At 41.8% G+C, this 19477-nt stretch overlaps 1 protein-coding gene across 3 annotated transcripts in view; it reads right to left on the reverse strand.

Moving 5' to 3' along the window:
- Positions 1-2821: 2821 nt before the first annotated feature.
- The window catches only part of cadm4 (cell adhesion molecule 4), a 283735-nt gene continuing 267079 nt past the window's right edge, over positions 2822-19477 (reverse strand). For all 3 annotated transcript variants that reach the window (XM_036593354.1, XM_036593362.1, XM_036593344.1), the window contains 2 exons: positions 12863-12991; positions 2822-7774 (listed from right to left, as the gene is read on the reverse strand). In XM_036593354.1, coding sequence (XP_036449247.1) covers positions 7665-7774; positions 12863-12991 — 239 coding nt within the window. In that variant the 3' untranslated portion in view covers positions 2822-7664. The remainder of the gene's footprint in view (positions 7775-12862; positions 12992-19477) is intronic.

A 19477-nucleotide genomic window follows, 5' to 3' on the forward strand; every position in this document is an offset into this window, starting at 1 on the left:
GCCAAGAACTGGGAAGTTTTCGACTTTGAAGGGGGAGGGCGGAGACGTTTGTACAGCCTTCCAGTGCACAGTTCCAACCAAGAAAGTTTACTGTTTATCAAACTTTTTCATAGTTAAATTTACAATACCATATGAACGCACTATTAGCATGGTTTATCCGCTGTATTCGCGACCAAGTCGGAACTGGGACATTTCTGGAATGGAAAAATCCACTTGAATGGCCTTCTCATTTGCAATTCAACTAAGAAAGATATGGAATTTTGAGTGCTTTTCCGTAGCTGAATTCCTAGTATTATCTGAATGTACTATTAGGGTGGTGTATATGCTGCATTCATGACCAAGTCAGAACGGGAAAGTTTTTGACTTCCAAAAATCTGCTTGAACAGCCTTCCAATTGGTAATTCCAAATCGGAAAGTCAGCGTTTCCCAAGAGCTCAGAGTTTTCTGATTTGCAATTTCGAAATTGTAATAGCAAGTATTAAGAAGACTTTCTATTTGTGTATGCTTCTAAATACCATTTCTAAAAGTGTTAGCAGAGGATTTGAAGAGTCCGAGAACTTATTACGCTCTGGATCAAAGACCCTTGACCTGCTACAGCTATGGCTAAGTTCTAAGACCAAGGAGAGGAAAAAACTTACGAAGGTTCTTAAGACAAACACAAGACGTTTGTGAGAATGTTCTTAAATGCAATTGTTGAAAAAAAAATGTATATTTTTATTTTATATTAACTGCTAATCCCATTATTTAATACACTCAGAAGATCATCATGGAGGAAATACATCAAAACAAGCAAACAACAACTAAAGGTGATGGAGGAAGAAACAGCCAACAGGAAAAAAAAAACCTTGGAAAATACGATGGCAGGAGCAGCAGAAGCAGCATCTGAGTTTGATAAATCTAGATGCTCACCTCGTCCACTCTTACAGCCACGCGTGAGTCGTAAAGTCTATATTTAAGTATAAATGTAAGAATATAACGTTCTTCTTCTTAGAGTTATTCTTAGAAAACTGTTATGAAAAAATAAGAGAATTCTTAAGAAGTTATTTGAATGATTTTAACTTTTTCTTAAGAATGAAATCAAGAAAAAACACACATTTAAGATTTGCTTTCAGACACTTTTGTGAATCTGGCTCCTGAGCGTAAGAAGTTCTGGGCCTTGTGCAAAAGTTTTAGCGCCAAAGTCTTAGAAACGATTACGCTCTGGAACCGAGAGAATTCCTAATGACGGCTCTTGACCTGCCACAATTGAGGCCTAACTGAGCTCATTAAGTGCCGAGATTCGGGTGCCAAAACTTTTTTGTTACTTTAGCTGCATTACAGAAGAAAACTGGGTCTTGTGCCAAAGTTTTGGCACCCGAATCTCAGAAATGATTATGCTCTGGAAATGAGAGAATTCCTACTGACGCTTCTTGACCTGCCACAATTGAGACCTAACTGAGACTTGGGTGCCCAAACTTTTGCACAATCCACGTTTCCCCCCCAAAGGGATCAAAAAAAGAGGTAACTGTGTATTAATTTCTGCAGAGGTTTGCTGCAGAGGTCGTTCACTTCTTTTCATGTCAACACTTTTGCATACAACTGCATGTTTACATGCGTCTTCGTAGAAGTATAAATCAATCACCTCCGGTTGGCATGACTCCCTCCTCTCCTTCTCCTCCTCCTCCTCCTCTACCTACATACACAACAGCCTCGTCTGTTTAATTGCGGCCTCGTCGTTTATGGCCGTGCTTTAAAAGCGGAGTGCCGCCATATGCGCCTTTGCGGCGCATGCGCGGAGAGCCGCTTTGATTGCAGCTCGACAATCACTCTTTATGACGGGGCGCTTCTGCTGTGCCTCGCATCGACGGAGGACAAACACATCGATCAGCGCCGCGGCGACCTCCGCTGGCTTTTAAATCCAAAAGCCTGCCGGCAATAAACCCTCCGCTGAGCGTCTTCTGACAGAATGCCGCATTGATTGCGCGGGAATAATGGCGGCCTAATGGTGTAGTTTTCCACAGCTGCGCTATCTCGCTCGCCCTCTCTCTCTCTCTCTCTCTCTCTCTTCTGCTTTTCCCCCCATCATCGTTATGATTTACCACTGTGGCTTTTCTATATTCATTCTTTCATCTTCATTCATTTTATCGCTCTCTTTGTCAGATTTAAATGCCCCCCCGATTCTCCTTGTCCTTTACAGCCACCTGTAAATGCATCGATCTCTCCATCTCTCTCTCTCTCTTTCTCTCAGCCCCTCTCACTCTCTCCTTTATTGACATGTTGCAATGAGTTTCGGCAAAGCAGGCAAGACAAGGCTCTGACAGGAGGTTCTTCGAAGTACGTTTTTATTTTGTCGTGCTCGGTGTCTTTCTCCTATAAAGAAACACAGTTAGCTATATCAACAGCGACGTGAAGACTATAAAAAGAAAAAAGAAAGAGAAAGGAAAAAAAAAACACATGGGTGAAAGACAAAGAGGAAGAGACTGGAGACAAACAGGCACAATGATAGAAAGAGCAAGAAAGAGAGAAGAGGATAAAAGAGAGGAGAAGAAGCAGAACGACTGGGTTTTTCTAGAGTGGAACGAAAAAGAAAAAAGTGTACAATTGTAACATTTACAATTATAATAACAGTAATAATAATAACAACAATCATAATAGTCCAAACAATAATTAATTAAAAAAAAAAAAAAAAATCAAGGTATCTTTTAAAGAAATGTTTTTTTTTTTCACATTTTCTCCTTTTTTTTTTAAAGATCACTCAACAGTAATTTGTTCGGTTTTGTACCTCTAGGCTAATATTCTGTGTTAGTATAATAGCATCGCTTGGTAATGCGCTCAAAAGTACTGTTCACTTCTTAAAAGGTTTGTTTAATTTACTTTGACTTTTTTGTACAAATAATGACTTAAGAGATATGTTTCGTTTGTGTTTGTTGAGTATGTGTGAGTATGTAGGTGTTTGTGTATATGTAGCATTCAAAAATATTCCTTCTCGACTTTCTTTCAGTCACTTTCCTGATTCTCGTCATTTCCCGGTCAAGAGGGCTCCAATAACTCCTGACTGTAACCTTCCAGCTTCGCCCAGTTCTCAAAGAGGACACTTCTAATGCCTTTATTATTAATAAACAAATAAGAGAGAGAGAGATGGAGAGGCGATAAGACCGAGTTGAGGGTGTGGGTTGCACGATATATTGGAAAATTCGATTATCTGTCCAATATTGGAGTTATGACCATTAAGCTGGCACATTTTTTTCCCAGTTTAAGAAGAAAAAACAAACGTTTTCTTTGAAGAATGGAAGATGTTGAGGTAATTTAATTCATCATTTGAAAAGTCATCATCCCACCAGTTTATATACACTAGGCAGCTAGCGTGAGCAGCTAACATCTATAGTGCTTGTTCCCTGGACATGGAATGAAGAGGAATTCCACCGATTTTTCTGAATCTCTACACGGTTAAGATGTAATCATCCAGCCAAGCCAGAGCAGATCTCAGTGATTGTGGTTGGACCCAAACGTCTGAAAGGTTTACTGTCTATAAGGCTATGCTCAGAGTGCCAGCCCAAATCCGATTTTTGGCATTGTACCCAGATTGATTTGATAGTGTGGACAGCTAGAAACTACATGCAAATCGGATCCAAACCACATTTGGAGGTGGTTTGAAATGCCATTCCAATTGGATTTCAACAGAAGTGTCTCAGTCTGGACACTATGGTTACTCAGATCGGATTCCAACGTGTCTTTTGCATTACTCGGAACATAACAAACAACAACGATGTCAAATCCAGAGTGGCAGAAGCGCTGGGAGTCAAGAAGAGCACCAAAGAATCATGCTTACGCCAGAGAATTTGGAGGGCGAGATGATGCACCTCCATCTCTTCTGCATCCAAGTTTGAAATCCACGTCACCAGCGTAGCTACGTGGCTACTGACGTCTACGTCGTTACCATAGCAACCCATACAAATAGGTCGGTGATGTCTGGACTCACAAGTCTGATCTGATCACTTGCAAATGTCAGTACTGACAGTCACCTCAAAATATCTGATTTGAGAAACAAATCTGATTTGTCTGCAGTCTGAACACAGCCTACAAGCTCCCTCACAGAAAGTTATTCCACTAAAATCCACTGTTTCTTTTTCAATGTCTGCATGGTTAAATGCTTAACATGTAAAATCATTGAAAGTTGTTAGATGTAAAAGGCTTAAAATGACCGAGTCAGAATTGTTCACATGGGTGGTGACAGGAACCAGACCAGAGTTCCTCCAAAAGCTCCCTCAAAGAAAGTTATTACATGAGGCGGGAATCCCAAATAGGACAACCGTCTAAGTGTTGGCCCTATCATCATGAGATTGCAAGTAAGATCCCTGGTGATAAAACAGCCATTCGTGGTCAGGAGTCCAAGAAACCATAATTGGCCTCACTCTCTCTGGGTGGGCAGGATGGCCCCGCCTCGGCTGTCCAGTGACATTGCATGAACAGCAGTTTGAAAAGATGCAATGGCGCTTCACAGGACTAGAAGGAAGCCTGTGCTAGCCTTCACCCTCCTAGAGCTGGTGTCGTGTGATTGGGGGAATCCTAACTAGTGGGTGGAATTGGAGACGACTAAATTGGGGAAACAATTGGGGGAAAAAAAAAACAAAGAAAGTTATGACATGGTGGTTACGAATATGCTGCCTGATGCCCAAGAAGGATTTTGGTTTAAAACCATTCATGGTGGAGGGCCACATGCCTGGCATTGTGTGGCAAAATATTCCCCAGAGACACATAAAAATCTGTGACACGTGTAGACTCACTGATTGTTTTGACATCAAATAATTTGGCTACATTTGTGTTGTACACACTGTGACCCCTGGTGCCGACCACCAGCACTATAAAGAAGTCTGTAAGTCTGTAAGTTTATGTATAATATAGCATTTCACATCCAACCACTCTCAAGTCAGTGGAAGCCAAGTCTTGGACTACATTGCGAAGTCAATGGTGAAACACTATTGAAATGTCACTAGTGATTCACCATTGACATTGCCGTTTAGTGTCAACGGTGAATCAATATCGGAAAATTCTTTCCAGTCAGCCTTAAAGAGTTAGCCTTAAAGACCTTAAGGACCTATTATGCTTTTCGGTTTCTTCCTTTCGTTTTGTGTGTTATGTAGCTTTTTGTGCATGAAAACGGTCTGCAAAGTTATAAAGCCCAAAGTACACACCACAGGGAGCAACTTCCTCCCACTCTTCTCAGCTGTCTGAAAGGCTTTGTTGGACTTCCAGCTCTTTTCCTTTGTTACAAGATGATGCAATCTCATGGCACAGTCCTTACTGCCTGCCTTCTGGCAAGCTTAGCATGCCCTCACACACAGCAACTACCGGAGGCCGAAAAGAGTTGGTTCAGCTTTGTAGCCATGTCGAGAAGACGGTGACCTGACATTTAGGTCATGACATGGCAGAACAGAAGACATTGTAAGAACAGCCACAGCTGTTCACAGCCACTCAGGAAAGAGGGGTCTGTGTGCAGACCGCAAGACAGGGGCGGAACATGTAGGGCCAGAACGTGTAGCAGGATGCTGCTACTGCTTTCAATCAGACTGACCAGTCAGAATAGAATGGGCAAGCTGACCAATCAGAGCACACTGGGCTCATCAGGAGGTGGGGCTTAAAGACACTGAAACTCTAACAGAGTTTTCTGACAGAGGGTAAAAAGAGAGGTACTGTATGAGAAAAAATGTGTTTTTGCAACATTGAAACATGTAGATCTAATTTAGTAGACACCAAAAATAAAATAAAAGTATGAACACTGAATATTAGCATAATAGGACCTCTTTAATCTGGATCTGGAAAACCACTCAGTGTGGAATTCTTGTTATATAAAAAAAGCTAATAAATCGTTATTGGCCTAGAAATTCTAAGTTGGTGCATCTCTAGTTTCTGACCAGCCAATATCTAGGAGCTGGTGCAAATTATTTATGAGTGAAGGATGATGTACTCAGGGATCATCAGGGGGTTTATTTCTGATTGCCTTTGATTGGAGTCTGAAAGCTGAAAAGCTGGCAGAATGGTTCGTTTGTTTACATTGGAACATTCGATAGTGTGTGTGCTGCTATGGATCAGCCTGATTCTAGCAGGAGTGAGAGCCTCTTTTCTCTGATGACTCCTACTCACTGCTTAGGAACAGGAATAGGGATATTGTGTAATAGAGCCCATATTCTACATTTTTCAGATTTTCTTCTGAAGTCCACTTATAACTGTGTGTGGGTTTTTGTACCAAAACAGTCAGAATTCATTTTTGCATTTTGAATTAAACGGCCTGTTTTTTATTGCTGGGTCTTTAAGATTTATATATGTAAATGATCTCTGTTCTTATTGGCTGATCTGTTTTGTGGTGAGAGGTGGAAATTAGGACTGTAATCCTAAGGCTGGCTTCACACGGTGAAACTGTAGTTGCTTAAAACCTACATGAAACTAAGTTGCACTTGAGTTGCATAACAAAGTGTCCTGCAACTCACTTGTTGCCGCAACAGTTACATATTTCTCAACCAGCCAATCAAAAATGGCAATAACACATTACACGATCATGTCACACAATATAATTCCGAACGATGGCTTTTACCAATCAGTGGACAACAAATGGACAACAACAGAAAATTAGCCAACTGAAAAAGAGACCCCCCTGACTGGCTTTACAGAAGCTTGATAGTTTTTCATTTTGTCAGATTCCTTTGCCATGACAACAAATGGGTTTCTTGAAGCTAATGTTTCTGTAAACAGCTAGCTTAATTAGCCAGCTAATGCTAATGCTAAATAACATACTCTGTACATATAAAAAACAAATATATTGCAAATAACCCTTGATAGATATATAAAAGAACAATATATAGATTTATAGAATAAAACCAAGATAGAAGTGCTGCAAATATGTCAATAAGACCTCACGGATGACTTTATAGTAAAAATTATATGGTGCATCAAAAAATACAAGCTACTAATTTGGCTATTTTTTTAACTGCTCTGTGTAACTGTCAAATTGCACTGAAATTATTTTGTAGGAAACTAACTTTGTCGCAAAATAAAATAAAAGTTGCATAAAAGTTTCACCGCGTATAGCCAGCCTAAGGAACATGAAAAAAATAAACTTAAGTCGCTTCTTTTTAACACGTGGATCGTTTGGGAACCTGCAATGATTCATTTGCCTTCCTGACAGCCAGGAACAGCACAACGTTTAATTGTTTTCCCGTATCTTCCACTCCAACAACTCTGCTACAGACTGTCCACAGGAACAACACTCTTTGTCACTTCAACATGAATGGGCAGCTGAACTGCTGTGGGCTGAATGGAAGATTATATGTAAATGTGTTCATGGATGTGACATCACAACCATGATGAATTCAAAACAGCTTAGTTCACATGTATGGACTGGGGAACGAACAGTACATTTTAAAACCTTAACAATGTTTACATACTACATTAAACTTTCTTATTTCATAAAAACGAGACAAATATGTTTTTCCGTAATAGTGACCTGTTATTTAGTGTCCTCTCCAGACTATCTCTCTCTCTCGCTCTTACTGTCTCTCTCTCAGCCCTCATATGGCACTGCTCTGGTGGATATGAAGAGGGCTGTGTGTGTGTGTGTGTGTGTGTGTGTGTGTGTGTGTGTTTGTGTGAGTGGCTGTGGTGTCCGCTCTGTGGCCGTCCACTGCAGGCTGTTACAGTAGATACTCCTTCTTGCCCTGACTTGTGTCATTCCCGTTGAGAAATGCTTCCTGCACCTCACCGTGCTCATCCAGACCACTCGCTTCATGTGTCAGATACGAGCCTGGAGAAGGAAAAAGAGAGAGAGAGATAGAGTGAGAGATGATACAGTATATCTGTACTGTACTAATACAAGCTCATTACTGCAGTGCTGATTATTACAAGGCAGGTTACAAATTCATCCTAATTAAGATGTAGGGCTCCATTTAAAAGGCATCACAAATTCACAAAAATCCTCAGGCCCCGATATAGATCACATGGTTTAACACCCCTTCTAATTAGTGAACTCGGCTACTTTAAGGTGCACCCATTACTAAACGAGACACAGGCAGCTTGTATTATCTCCACAGAAAAGCAATGCTAATAGAATGGGCTGCTCAAGGTCATCATACCCAATGCCAAGCGCTGGCTGGAGGGGTGTAAAGCCCCAGCATTGGACGATGGAGCTGTGGAACTAATGTTGCTAATGTTCATTTGGCAGAATGCAATCAAACCTCACAGCAATGTTGCAACATCTAGTGTAAAGCCTTCTGAGAAGAGTAGAGACTGTTACTGCAGCAAAGGGGGCAAACTCACTATCAATACACCTGAATTCAGAAGAAACATTTGAGCAGCAGGTATGGACAAATATTTGGATATCTAGTGTACTAAGCCTTTTACACCAATTTTAGGCACAAACCAGACACATTCCACCTGCACATTATGTACTGTTGAACGAGCCTAAACCGCATTTATGGACCATGCGGGAAGGCCACACAAAACCTGGGAGGACTGTGCATTAGTATCTGGATCTGGACAAGTATGTGGCTACCCCCTCCTAATTATTGAGTTCAGGTGTTTCAGCCACACCCATTGCTAACAGATGTATAAAATCAAGCACATAGTCTTGCAGTCTCCATAGACAAACACTGGCAGTAGAATGGGTCATACTGAGGAGCTCAGTGACTTGAAATGTGGCACTGTCATAGGATACCACCTTTGGCACAAGTCAGTTTGGGAAATTTCTGCCCTGCTAGATCTGCCCCAGACAACTTTAAGTGCTATTATTGTGAAACGGCAGCATTTACACATAACAAAAGTTCAGCCAAGAAGCAGTAGAACTCACAGAGCGGGGCTGCCGAGTGCTGATGTAAGTAGTGTGTAAAAGAGCCTCTGGAAGCAGCATCAGCATCAGTGTGTGGGAAGCTTCTTGAAACGGGTTTCCATGGCCAAGCAGAGACACACAAGTCTAAAGCCATGAGCATTGGACTATCGCTGTGCTCCTTTCTTTGCATTGCTGGAGCAAAAGTCAGGCGAGTACAGGCAGTGCTGATATGAGGTGGTTTTGGAAGGAAAATTTAGTTTAGTAAATGGTTAATGTTAGTTTTTTTGAGTAACAAGCAACATTACGGCTCACAAATTTGCGGAATTAAAATTCATCTAGATGAACTTGTGTCCTTTTTAAGCGAAAAGCCATTCAAGCAAAATGGCTTTTTTTCCCCAGGCAGATATTACTTGCATTCGGTGTGACCGTGGCTTAAGATCACTATGCGCAATGCCAAGTGTCGGCTGGAGTGGTGTAAAGCAGGCCGCCACTGGACTCTAGAGCAGTAGAAATGTGTTCTTTGGTGTGACGAATCACGCTTCACTATCTGACAGTCTGATGGTTGAATCTGGGTTTGGTGGATGACAGGTCAGCGGTACCTACCAAAAAATAAAGGTTGATGGAGGAGGGATAATGGTCTCTGGCTGTTTTTCAGGGTTTGGGTCCTTAGTTTCAGTGTAGGGTAATGTTAATGCTAAAGCATAGCAAGATATTTTAGACAATTATATGCCTCTAACTTTGTGGCAACAGTTTGGGTAAGACTCTTTCTTGTTCTAGCATAACTATGCCGCTGTGTACAAAGCGAGGTTAACAAAACCATGGTTGGACGAGTTAAGTGTGGAGGGACTCCAGTGGTCTGCACAGAGCCCTGACCTCAACCCCACTGAACACCTTGGGGATGAACTGGAACATCGATAACGATCCAGGCCTTCTCATCCAACATCGGTGTCTGACCTTACAAATGTTCTTGACACAAATTGGACACACTCCAAAATCTGGGCCTTTCAAAACCAGGCACAAATTTGCATTAAGGTTAGAGGCACGAGCTTCGAATGAACTGAAAAAATGTTTATCAGAATAACACTTGTTAAAGCCTTCTGACCAGATATACAAGATTCACTTCAGTGATTTTTCCAACTACTTTTAATTTAAGCACTTTTGAAGCATTCTTTCTTATCCCTCTGATAATTGATCCAGCATTTTCTGCTGATATCAACTCATTAATGGTATCAACACTGATACACCATCTTTATTCACAAGCCATCACTGCAAAATTCCCAGTATGTTCAAGCCAAGACAATGCTGACCTCCACTGCCCAGCATCGTCTCACCCTCTTTTCCTTCTGAGCCTAATATCAAAAGCTTCTTTTGAGCAGTGCCCCACAAAGTCAAAGCCATTCTAAATTTGGGGGCGGACAAAGACACAGTAACTCCTAATTAAGCTCAAATTAATTGTATGTATAATCATCATCAGCATTGTTCTGAGCGCACTCAGCAGTACAACACTGCATAACCCTTTCATTCACGTCATTATGGGCCGATTGGTTTCGCCCCAGCATGAGCAACTTCAAGCCCGACTCCGAAAGACGGCTTAATTAAAAAATCGATCTTGCATGGGTGCCTTTTTTCTGGCACGTAAAGCAGCTGCTGCCGAGATCGTTAAACAGTGGACGTGTTGCCAGGCTTGTGGGGTTCAGTCAAGTTTCTAAACCCTGTTTAAAGAAGTGCAGCTTTTATGAAGCATCTAATTACCTGGCGCAGCCCAGACGAGGATAACTTCCCTCTCAGTGTTTCATCCTCATGCTCTTAGGGTGTTTTTTACTTTTGAGTTTTGGTTCTTCTTAGAGCAGGGATGTCCAATCTTATCCACAAAGAGCCGGTGTGGTTGCAGACTTTCATTCCAAACAAGCAAAGGTACGCCTGAATCCACTTGCTAAATCAATTGGTCTCAGTAAAACAACTTATCAAGTGAGCTTCGGCTTTGTTGAAAACCTGCAGGCACACCGGCCCTTTGTGGATAAGACTAGACATCACTGTCTTGATGGTTCTTCCTTATGTTCTTAAGGAGCTGTTCTTTTGGGTCTTGGATCCTTTCAACAGGCCTCATTCACCAACAGTTCTTAAGAAGAAATTTCTTTATTTATTTATTTATTATTACAATTTTCCCCTTACCCCAAATGTAGTCAATTAACCAAGAAATGGTTGTTATCTAACTATAAAATGGGATGAAAATTCAAGCTTCAATGTGGTTGGTCTTACCGTTTTTAGCTATACAACACACTTTTGACCATTTTTGACCATCAGAAACCACATAAGCAAGTCTATTTGATATTACCTAACAACTCAAAATTTTTGAGGCAAATGTGTGAATGCCAAGTATCACTTTATTGGTCAACCCCAAGGTACCAAACAACCAATGTCGCTTTCTGACTCTCTGCTGATATGTTGATGGAGTTTCTTTGGCCCCTCCCAAAACACAGGATGTGGTACTGGGTGAAGTGAATCTTGGCACACGGGCTCCACTGAGGGTGCCAATAGCTTTTAAAGGAAAGGCTTCAGCAAAGTAATGCATTTCTTTATAGATGCAGACTTTAGATGCAGATACAGTCAACTTAAAGGGCTATAAAATAGTCAGACCACACCTCTGTTTTGCAAGTCTCTTTATATCACAGAGCCGTACTGGCAGTGCTTCGAGACATGCCAAAAATCTCTTATCTCCTCCCTTCAGCTTCTCTCTCTCCTCTCTCGCTCAACCAACTTCTCACTCACCTTCTTGCAAGCCAAGTTTATTAGTTTGTAGTCTGCTCAATATAATATTTTACACCCGCCCTCTTTCTTTCTTGAGAGTATATATATATATATATTTATATATTTATATATACACTGACTTATTCATTTCCAAACAGCAGTGCAAAGTTCTGCTGCAGCGTTATACTATGTACATATACAGCTTTGATTTCACAAATAAATAAAAATAACATAGCTACAGAAAGGCTACACAAATCGGGATTCTCAGGCCAAAGCCAGCCTGTGAGGATATTTGATCTGATTTGATCCGGCAGTTGCAAAAAGTTTTCAATTAATGAGAGAAAAAAATTAATATTTCTGTACAATTTCTTATGTGTTTTTCTTAGTTCTGAACTACAAAACATGCAGTGTAATATTAACACCAGATATGGATTATTGAGCAGGTAGGGTCCAAGGGTGTCTGACTGCTAGGGGCCTCAGGAGGCCTCAGAGGCTTCAGACCAGGTCAAAAGGGGCTTAAATACTTGGGGCGATCCAATGCAGATGCATTTGATGGATAAATAGCCAGTGAATGTTCAAATAACTAAATAAATGAAATAACACAAGAAATGTTATGTGTACTCAGGCCCTTCAGGGTTTATATTGTTATTGATTTTGTTGTTGCCATTCAAATGTGGAGGAATTTTTCTGTTTCTATTGAGTATCTATGGGGAGTATCCATGAAGTATCTATAGAGAAAGTGTATCTGTATATTATCTATAGAGGAAGAGTATCTGTAGAGTATCTATAGGGGAGTATTGGTAGAATATCTATAGATGGGAGTATCTGTAGAGTATCTATGGGGAGTATCTGTATTAAATATATGGAGTGAGTATCTGTAGATTATCTATAGGGGGTATCTGTAGAGTATTTATGGGGGGAGTATCTGTAGAGTATCTATGGGGAGAATCTGTAGAAAATCTATAAGGGGAGTACGTGTAGAGTATCTATAAAGAAGAGTATGTGTAGAGTATCTATAGAGTATCTATGGAGAGTATCTGTAGAGTATCTATAGAAACCATGCTAAGGGGGCTATCACTTTACCTGTTGCACTTTTAAGGTGGAAGTGTTTATGCAGTAAGGATCCTAAAAACCATCATATTCACTTACATATGTTCGTTATTGGAATAAAACCTTGAATTTCTGTTTTGTGTTTTTGTTTTGTTGTCTGCTTTTTTTTTTTTTAACATATTTCACACAAAACATTGTGTGAAAATGTCTCGATGAATGGACCAGTAGAAATGGTCTAATGGAAAATTCAAAAAGCGGTTTTGAACTCACCTTTCTGTCGGACGGAGCACCAGATGGTAACGATGAGTACGCAGATGATGGTGAAAACCAGCAGAGCCAGAACGCCCCCTATGACCGCATATGGTACTGCACTGTGGGTCTCCACCACCGCCCCGGGGTCTGCCACAGATACACACGCGCACAGAAAGGGGGGAGAGAGAGGGAGAGAGAGAAGAGACAAAAGGAGTGTGAGATTGAGTCATCCCCCAGGTGTATTCCAACACACAGGCTGTCTACCATGAGACTGACACACAGTGACAGAGCGGAGGAGAGAGAGACAGACAGGAGAAACGAGTGCGGGGGTGAGCGATGATGTCTGTGTGTGTCTGAGATCTGCTGAGAGTCCCCAAACACACACACACACACACCGCCTCAAACACGCCTTCATGTGGAACCGGACAACAGCGCTAAATATTTAATGGCCTGATTAAACGGGCTGAGAGTGATGGAGGTACAGAGAGTGAGAGAGGAAGAAGAAGAGGAAACATGAGAGATGATTAGATGAAAAGCTGGAAAGCAGCAGAGACAGAAACAGTGATCAAATAAAGTTGGGTAGTGATCTTAGAAAGAAAAAACAAGTGTACCTGGAACAAGAGAGAGAGAAAAGGAGAGAAAGAGAGAGGAACAGACAGAGATAGAGAGGAAAGGAGAAAGAGAGAGTGAAGGAGAGAAAGTATGAGGGACAGACAGAGAGACAGAGAAAGAGTGGGAAAGAGAAAGAGGTGTTGAGAGAAAGAGAGAGAGAAAGAAAGCAAAGGAGATGTGTTTTCTTTTAAGGAGATTTTGAAGTAGGTTTAGTTCTGAACTATAAAACATGTAGAATAATAATAAAACCAGATATGGATTACTGAACGGGCCAGTGGGCCGACTGTCCAGGGGGACCCTGGTGGGGGATGGGGGGCTTGAGGTGTCCTCAGACCATGAGGGCAGGGAGGGCTCAAATACCTGGAACGATTCAGTGCAGGTGCATATGGCGGATAAACATGCACTGAATGTTCAGATGAGTAAATAAATGAAATAAACGAGACGTGTTGTGAGTCTCAGGACCCTCACGATTTATACTGTCACTGATTTTGTTGCTGCCGTTCAAATATGATGTTGTACCTTTTTTATATGTGTAGGAATTTCTCTGTCTCCACATTACGACTGAGTTCGGCTCAAAGAGAAGAAATCATGATTCAAGTCTATCTTTAGGTGCATGAAACCTTTCACAAAAGCATAAACTGTTCCACTTGTAGACAGAATAGAAAACTGTACATTAATCATGAATAAAGCTATTTTTGTTTACAAAGGAAGAGAAGGAGGTGCAAAGAGAGAGAGTGAGAGAGAGAAAATGGGCATGAGGGAGAGATTGAGAAGGAGCGAGAAAGTGTCAGAGGGAGATAGAGAAAGAAGAGGAGAAAGCTTGGGGGGAATAAGACAAGGTGAGGGAAAGAGGAAGAAGAGAAAGTGGGAAAGGGAGAGTTGTGGAAAGAGAAAAAAACGGTGAGGGAGAGAGAAAGATGAGAACGTGGGAGAGGCAGAGGTGTGTGGAGAGAGAAGAGATAGGGTGAAGGAAAGAAAGAAAAAAGAAAGTTGGAGAGGGACAGAGAAAAAGAAGAGAGAGGGAGGGAAATAAAGAGGGAGAGGTGTCAAGAGAAAAGTGAAAGAGAGAGGTGAGGATGTAGGTATCGAGAGAGAGAGTGAGAGAGGTGTGGATGTAGGTATAGAGAGAGTGAGAGAGAGAGGTGTGGAGAGAAAAGTGAAAGAGAGAGGTGAGGATGTAGGTATGGAGAGAGAGACAAAGTGAGAGAGGGAGAGAGAGAGGTGTAGAGAGAAAAGTGACAGAGAGGTAAGGATGTAGGTATGGAGAGAGTGAGAGAGAGAGGGGTAGAGAGAAAAGAGACAGAGAGAGGTGTGGATGTAGGTATAGAGAGAGAGAGAGAGAGAGAGAGAGAGAGAGAGAAGAGACAGAGAAAGGTAAGGATGTAGGTATGGAGAGAGAGAGAGAGGTGTGGATGTAGGTATAGAGAGAGAGAGAGAGAGGGGTAGAGAGAAAAGAGACAGAGAGAGGTGTGGATGTAGGTATAGAGAGAGAGAGAGAGAGAGAGAGAGAGAGAAGAGAGAGAGAGGTAAGGATGTAGGTATGGAGAGAGAGAGTGGGAGAGGTGTGGATGTAGGTATAGAGAGAGAGTGGGAGAGGTGTGGATGGAGGTATAGAGAGAGAGAGTGAGAGAAGGGTAGAGAGAAAAGAGAGAGAAAGGTGAGGATGTAGGTATGAAGAGAGAGAGAGTGGGAGAGGTGTGGATGTAGGTATATAGAGAGAGACGTGTAGAGAGAAAAGAGACAGAGCGAGGTGAGGATGTAAGTATGGAGAGAGAGAGATTGAGAGAGGTGTGGATGTAGGTATAAAAAGAGAGAGAGAGGTGTAGAGAGAAAAGAGACAGAGCGAGGTGAGGATGTAGGTATGGAGAGAGAGAGAGTGGGAGAGGTGTGGATGTAGGTATAGAGAGAGAGAGTGAGAGAGGGGTAGAGAGAAAAGAGACAGAGCGAGGTGAGGATGTAGGTATGGAGAGAGCGAGAGAGGTGTAGAGAAAAAAGAGAGAGAAAGGTGAAGATGTAGGTATGGAGAGAGAGAGTGGGAGAGGTGTGGATGTAGGTATATAGAGAGAGACGTGTAGAGAGAAAAGTGACAGAGAGAGGTGAGGATGTAAGTATGGAGAGAGAGAGACTGAGAGAGGTGTGGATGTAGGTATAAAAAGAGAGAGAGAGGTGTAGAGAGAAAAGTGACAGAGAGAGGTGTGGATGTAGGTATAGAGAGAGAGAGAGAGAGATAGAGGTGTGGATGTAGGTATAAAAGAGAGAGAGCGAGAGAGGGGTAGAGAGAAAAGAGACAGAGAGAGGTGTGGATGTAGGTATAGAGAGAGAGAGAGAGGTGTAGAGAGAAAAGAGACAGAGAGAGGTGTGGATGTAGGTATGGAGAGAGAGAGCTGTGCTGAACAGAGAGGTGTGGATGGAGGTATAGAGAGAGAGTGAGAGAAGGGTAGAGAGAAAAGAGAGAGAAAGGTGAGGATGTAGGTATGAAGAGAGAGAGAGTGGGAGAGGTGTGGATGTAGGTATATAGAGAGAGACGTGTAGAGAGAAAAGTGACAGAGAGAGGTGAGGATGTAAGTATGGAGAGAGAGAGATTGAGAGAGGTGTGGATGTAGGTATAGAGAGAGAGACGTGTAGAGAGAAAAGAGACAGAGCGAGGTGAGGATGTAAGTATGGAGAGAGAGAGATTGAGAGAGGTGTGGATGTAGGTATAAAAAGAGAGAGAGAGGTGTAGAGAGAAAAGAGACAGAGCGAGGTGAGGATGTAGGTATGGAGAGAGAGAGAGTGAGAGAGGGGTAGAGAGAAAAGAGACAGAGCGAGGTGAGGATGTAGGTATGGAGAGAGCGAGAGAGGTGTAGAAAAAAAGAGAGAGAAAGGTGAAGATGTAGGTATGGAGAGAGAGAGAGTGGGAGAGGTGTGGATGTAGGTATATAGAGAGAGACGTGTAGAGAGAAAAGTGACAGAGAGAGGTGAGGATGTAAGTATGGAGAGAGAGAGAGACTGAGAGAGGTGTGGATGTAGGTATAAAAAGAGAGAGAGAGAGGTGTAGAGAGAAAAGTGACAGAGAGAGGTGTGGATGTAGGTATAGAGAGAGAGAGAGAGAGAGAGAGAGAGAGAGAGAGAGATATAGAGGTGTGGATGTAGGTATAAAAGAGAGAGAGCGAGAGAGGGGTAGAGAGAAAAGAGACAGAGAGAGGTGTGGATGTAGGTATGGAGAGAGAGAGCTGTGCTGAACAGGCTGGGGAGTAAATTTCATTAGAAGTCTGGAGAGCAATATTTTATAAGGGATGAAAAATTAAGCAGCTCTCGGCCTCGTGTGCCTTCAGCTCACGCTCAGTTAGTGACAGCAAAGAGACGCTCTCCACACCTTTGCACCAACACACACACGGTCAGAGGAAACAATGCCCCCCGCTGCCTTCATCCCTCTCTCTCTGGGCGAGAGAGCACAAGGAGAATGAGAACACAGAGGAAAATGAGATAAAGACAGTGCGGTGAAAAGAGAGAGAGAAAGAGAGAGCGAGAGCGCAAAGTAAATAGAGCGATGGAGAAAGAAAAGTTGCGAGAGCGAAAAGGGAAAACGTCAGCGCTCAGTGACAAGCCTGTCGCAGAGGAAAGAGATGTAAACTTTCTTTTGTAGGTCAGATGACAGAATGCTTGTGTCTGCAGCTGTGAGCTGTTTCTCCATTCTAGCCTACAGACTCTTAAAACTTGGTCCAAGACTTAATGCATGCCTGGACATGCATGGGCCATTGAAGGGCCTTGCTATGACCCCAGAGCCCATAGGTCTTTCACAAGCCCATCAATAAGTAAAACCCAATTCTATCTAATACTAGAGGCTCTTTTTTAGTTCCAAAACCTCCCTGTGTAGTTCTATACACAACCTTTTTAGTCTTTAAGGCTTAGGCTTCAAAGTATGACTGAAATGACTTAGGCTACAAGCTAAAAGCTAAAGTTAGCAAGGTAGGCAAACAAGCCAGATATTGCACACTGTCAAAAATGCAAGTCAGCTCAACTTACTATAAGGTAACCGGCTAAAACAGGAATCCTGGTCAGAAATCGCTTGTGTGCTTATTATTATTTTATCCCTGTGTCTGTGCAGTCCATATGCAATTAATGTCTATTTGCGGCACCGCCATTGTTCTATTCTAATGTCCAATAAGCTGCCCAGCCCCTTACTTAACTCTAATGCATCTGGTGCAGCCAATCAGGAACTTGGGATAAGGTTGATTAGCTGGAGCAGGTGTTGCAAATTGTTGGAACTAGACTCTACAGGAAGGTAGCTCTCCAGGATCAGGGTTGGAGACCACTGGTCTAAGCATTCACCCCACTGTCTGACGGAAAGAGTCCCAGCTTGTGTGGAAACTGGGTTAAAAGCATACATAACTGAGATGCAGCACTTAAAACTGTGAGTTAGGAGAATGGAGAGCCTATAGATCAGTGGCCGGTTGCACCAGCTGTGCGCAAGTTCAAACGTTGGCTAGTTGTAATGTAAGTGTTTACCAAGTTCAGATTTATGCTTTACTAAATCATAACGAGTTGCACCACACAAACTAGTTTTAACGTTGAGCTTAGTAGTTACTAAATATTTACACCTCCCCCTGAGCAGGTGTAAGTTTTGGGGAAACCATTAGAAACCAGGTAGGGAGCACAAAAAAGACCAAAACCACGACTTTCTCTGGTTTACTAAGCAAAAAATTCTAAATGCAATACGGTGTGATTTTACTTACAGCTCTAATCATCGGCCTGGTTTAAACTCCCACAGCTCCAGCTCAGTGAGACTCAGCAGCAGCCCAAACATCTAAACTGAGGCTGCTGTTGTGTCGGTTATCCAGAAACCGTGGAATTTACAAAGCTATATATTTGTTTTTCTCAGGGAAATATTAAAGAATAAACAGACAGCGGCTGTAGATAAATAGTTTTATTCAGTTTATCTTGTACACATTGAATGTGTTTACATGCACTCAATAATATGATCATAATCAGATTTCTGCAATTATCTGATTATTCAAATGGTCATGTAAACAGCATACTCCGATTTAGAAATCTGATTAGGAAATCTGATAAAGAGAGCTGGATTTTAGCTCAGTTATCAGATCTCTCACTGCACGTGAACCCTTACTCTGATTTCTCAATCTGCGCATGTGCGAAAATAGACGACAGTACCGGAAATAAGCAAGCAGCATTGCTACGAAATGAAAGCAAAACATTTTTGGAGCGATACTGACACCAAATACATGCTTGACAAAATGATGAATTTAAATTTTGTATGTATCTTGTAGATGATTCATATTTTCAGGTAAAGTGGAGCGATGTTTTTTTTTAAGCTGAAACATACATAATGTTTACGTCACGTCTTCTTCTGTGAGTTTATTGGCTGGTTGCAAAGCACAAATCTAATTACTGCCTCACTCATGTAGACTTAGAGTTTCCCCATTATCTGATTATTCACGTGCATGTAAATGCATTGATCAGATTACAGACAAAATCTGTTTTTCTACAGTCATCAGATTATTTAGTGCACACTCGTTGTTCTTTTCCATGCTGGATATTTTTATCATGGAAATAGTCAGAGAAGCTGCCGTCACGTTTCCATGGCAGCAGGTTTACTGATTGGTTCTGAACATGTTATCATCATGTTAAAGCCACGTATGCATTAGTTAGTTGTTACGTATTTGTGGTGCAACCAAATTTAGCAAAAGAATAGTCTGAAACTGACTAGTGTAACTAAGGACTTAGTAAAGACTTTATGCGCAAACTTAAGTATAAACTTATGCAAACCTGGTGCAACTCAGTTCAGTGGCAAATCTAGCAGTCACGATTGGGTGACACCACAGACATTCCCAATAGTCGTATTATGTATTTCTTAATTGCTAAAGCATTCTGGGTATTGTAGTGAGGGAACACTGATAAATGAAAGCATGAAAACAATACAAAATCATAAATTTTGTCAGATTGATGATGCTGAAAGAGATACTGCAGTGCTACAGAATACTGCAAAACACGACAAATAACACAGTAAATTCTACTTTTAGG

Source organism: Colossoma macropomum, unplaced genomic scaffold (assembly GCF_904425465.1).
Source record: "Colossoma macropomum unplaced genomic scaffold, Colossoma_macropomum, whole genome shotgun sequence".
NCBI classification, from domain to species: Eukaryota; Metazoa; Chordata; class Actinopteri; order Characiformes; family Serrasalmidae; genus Colossoma; species Colossoma macropomum.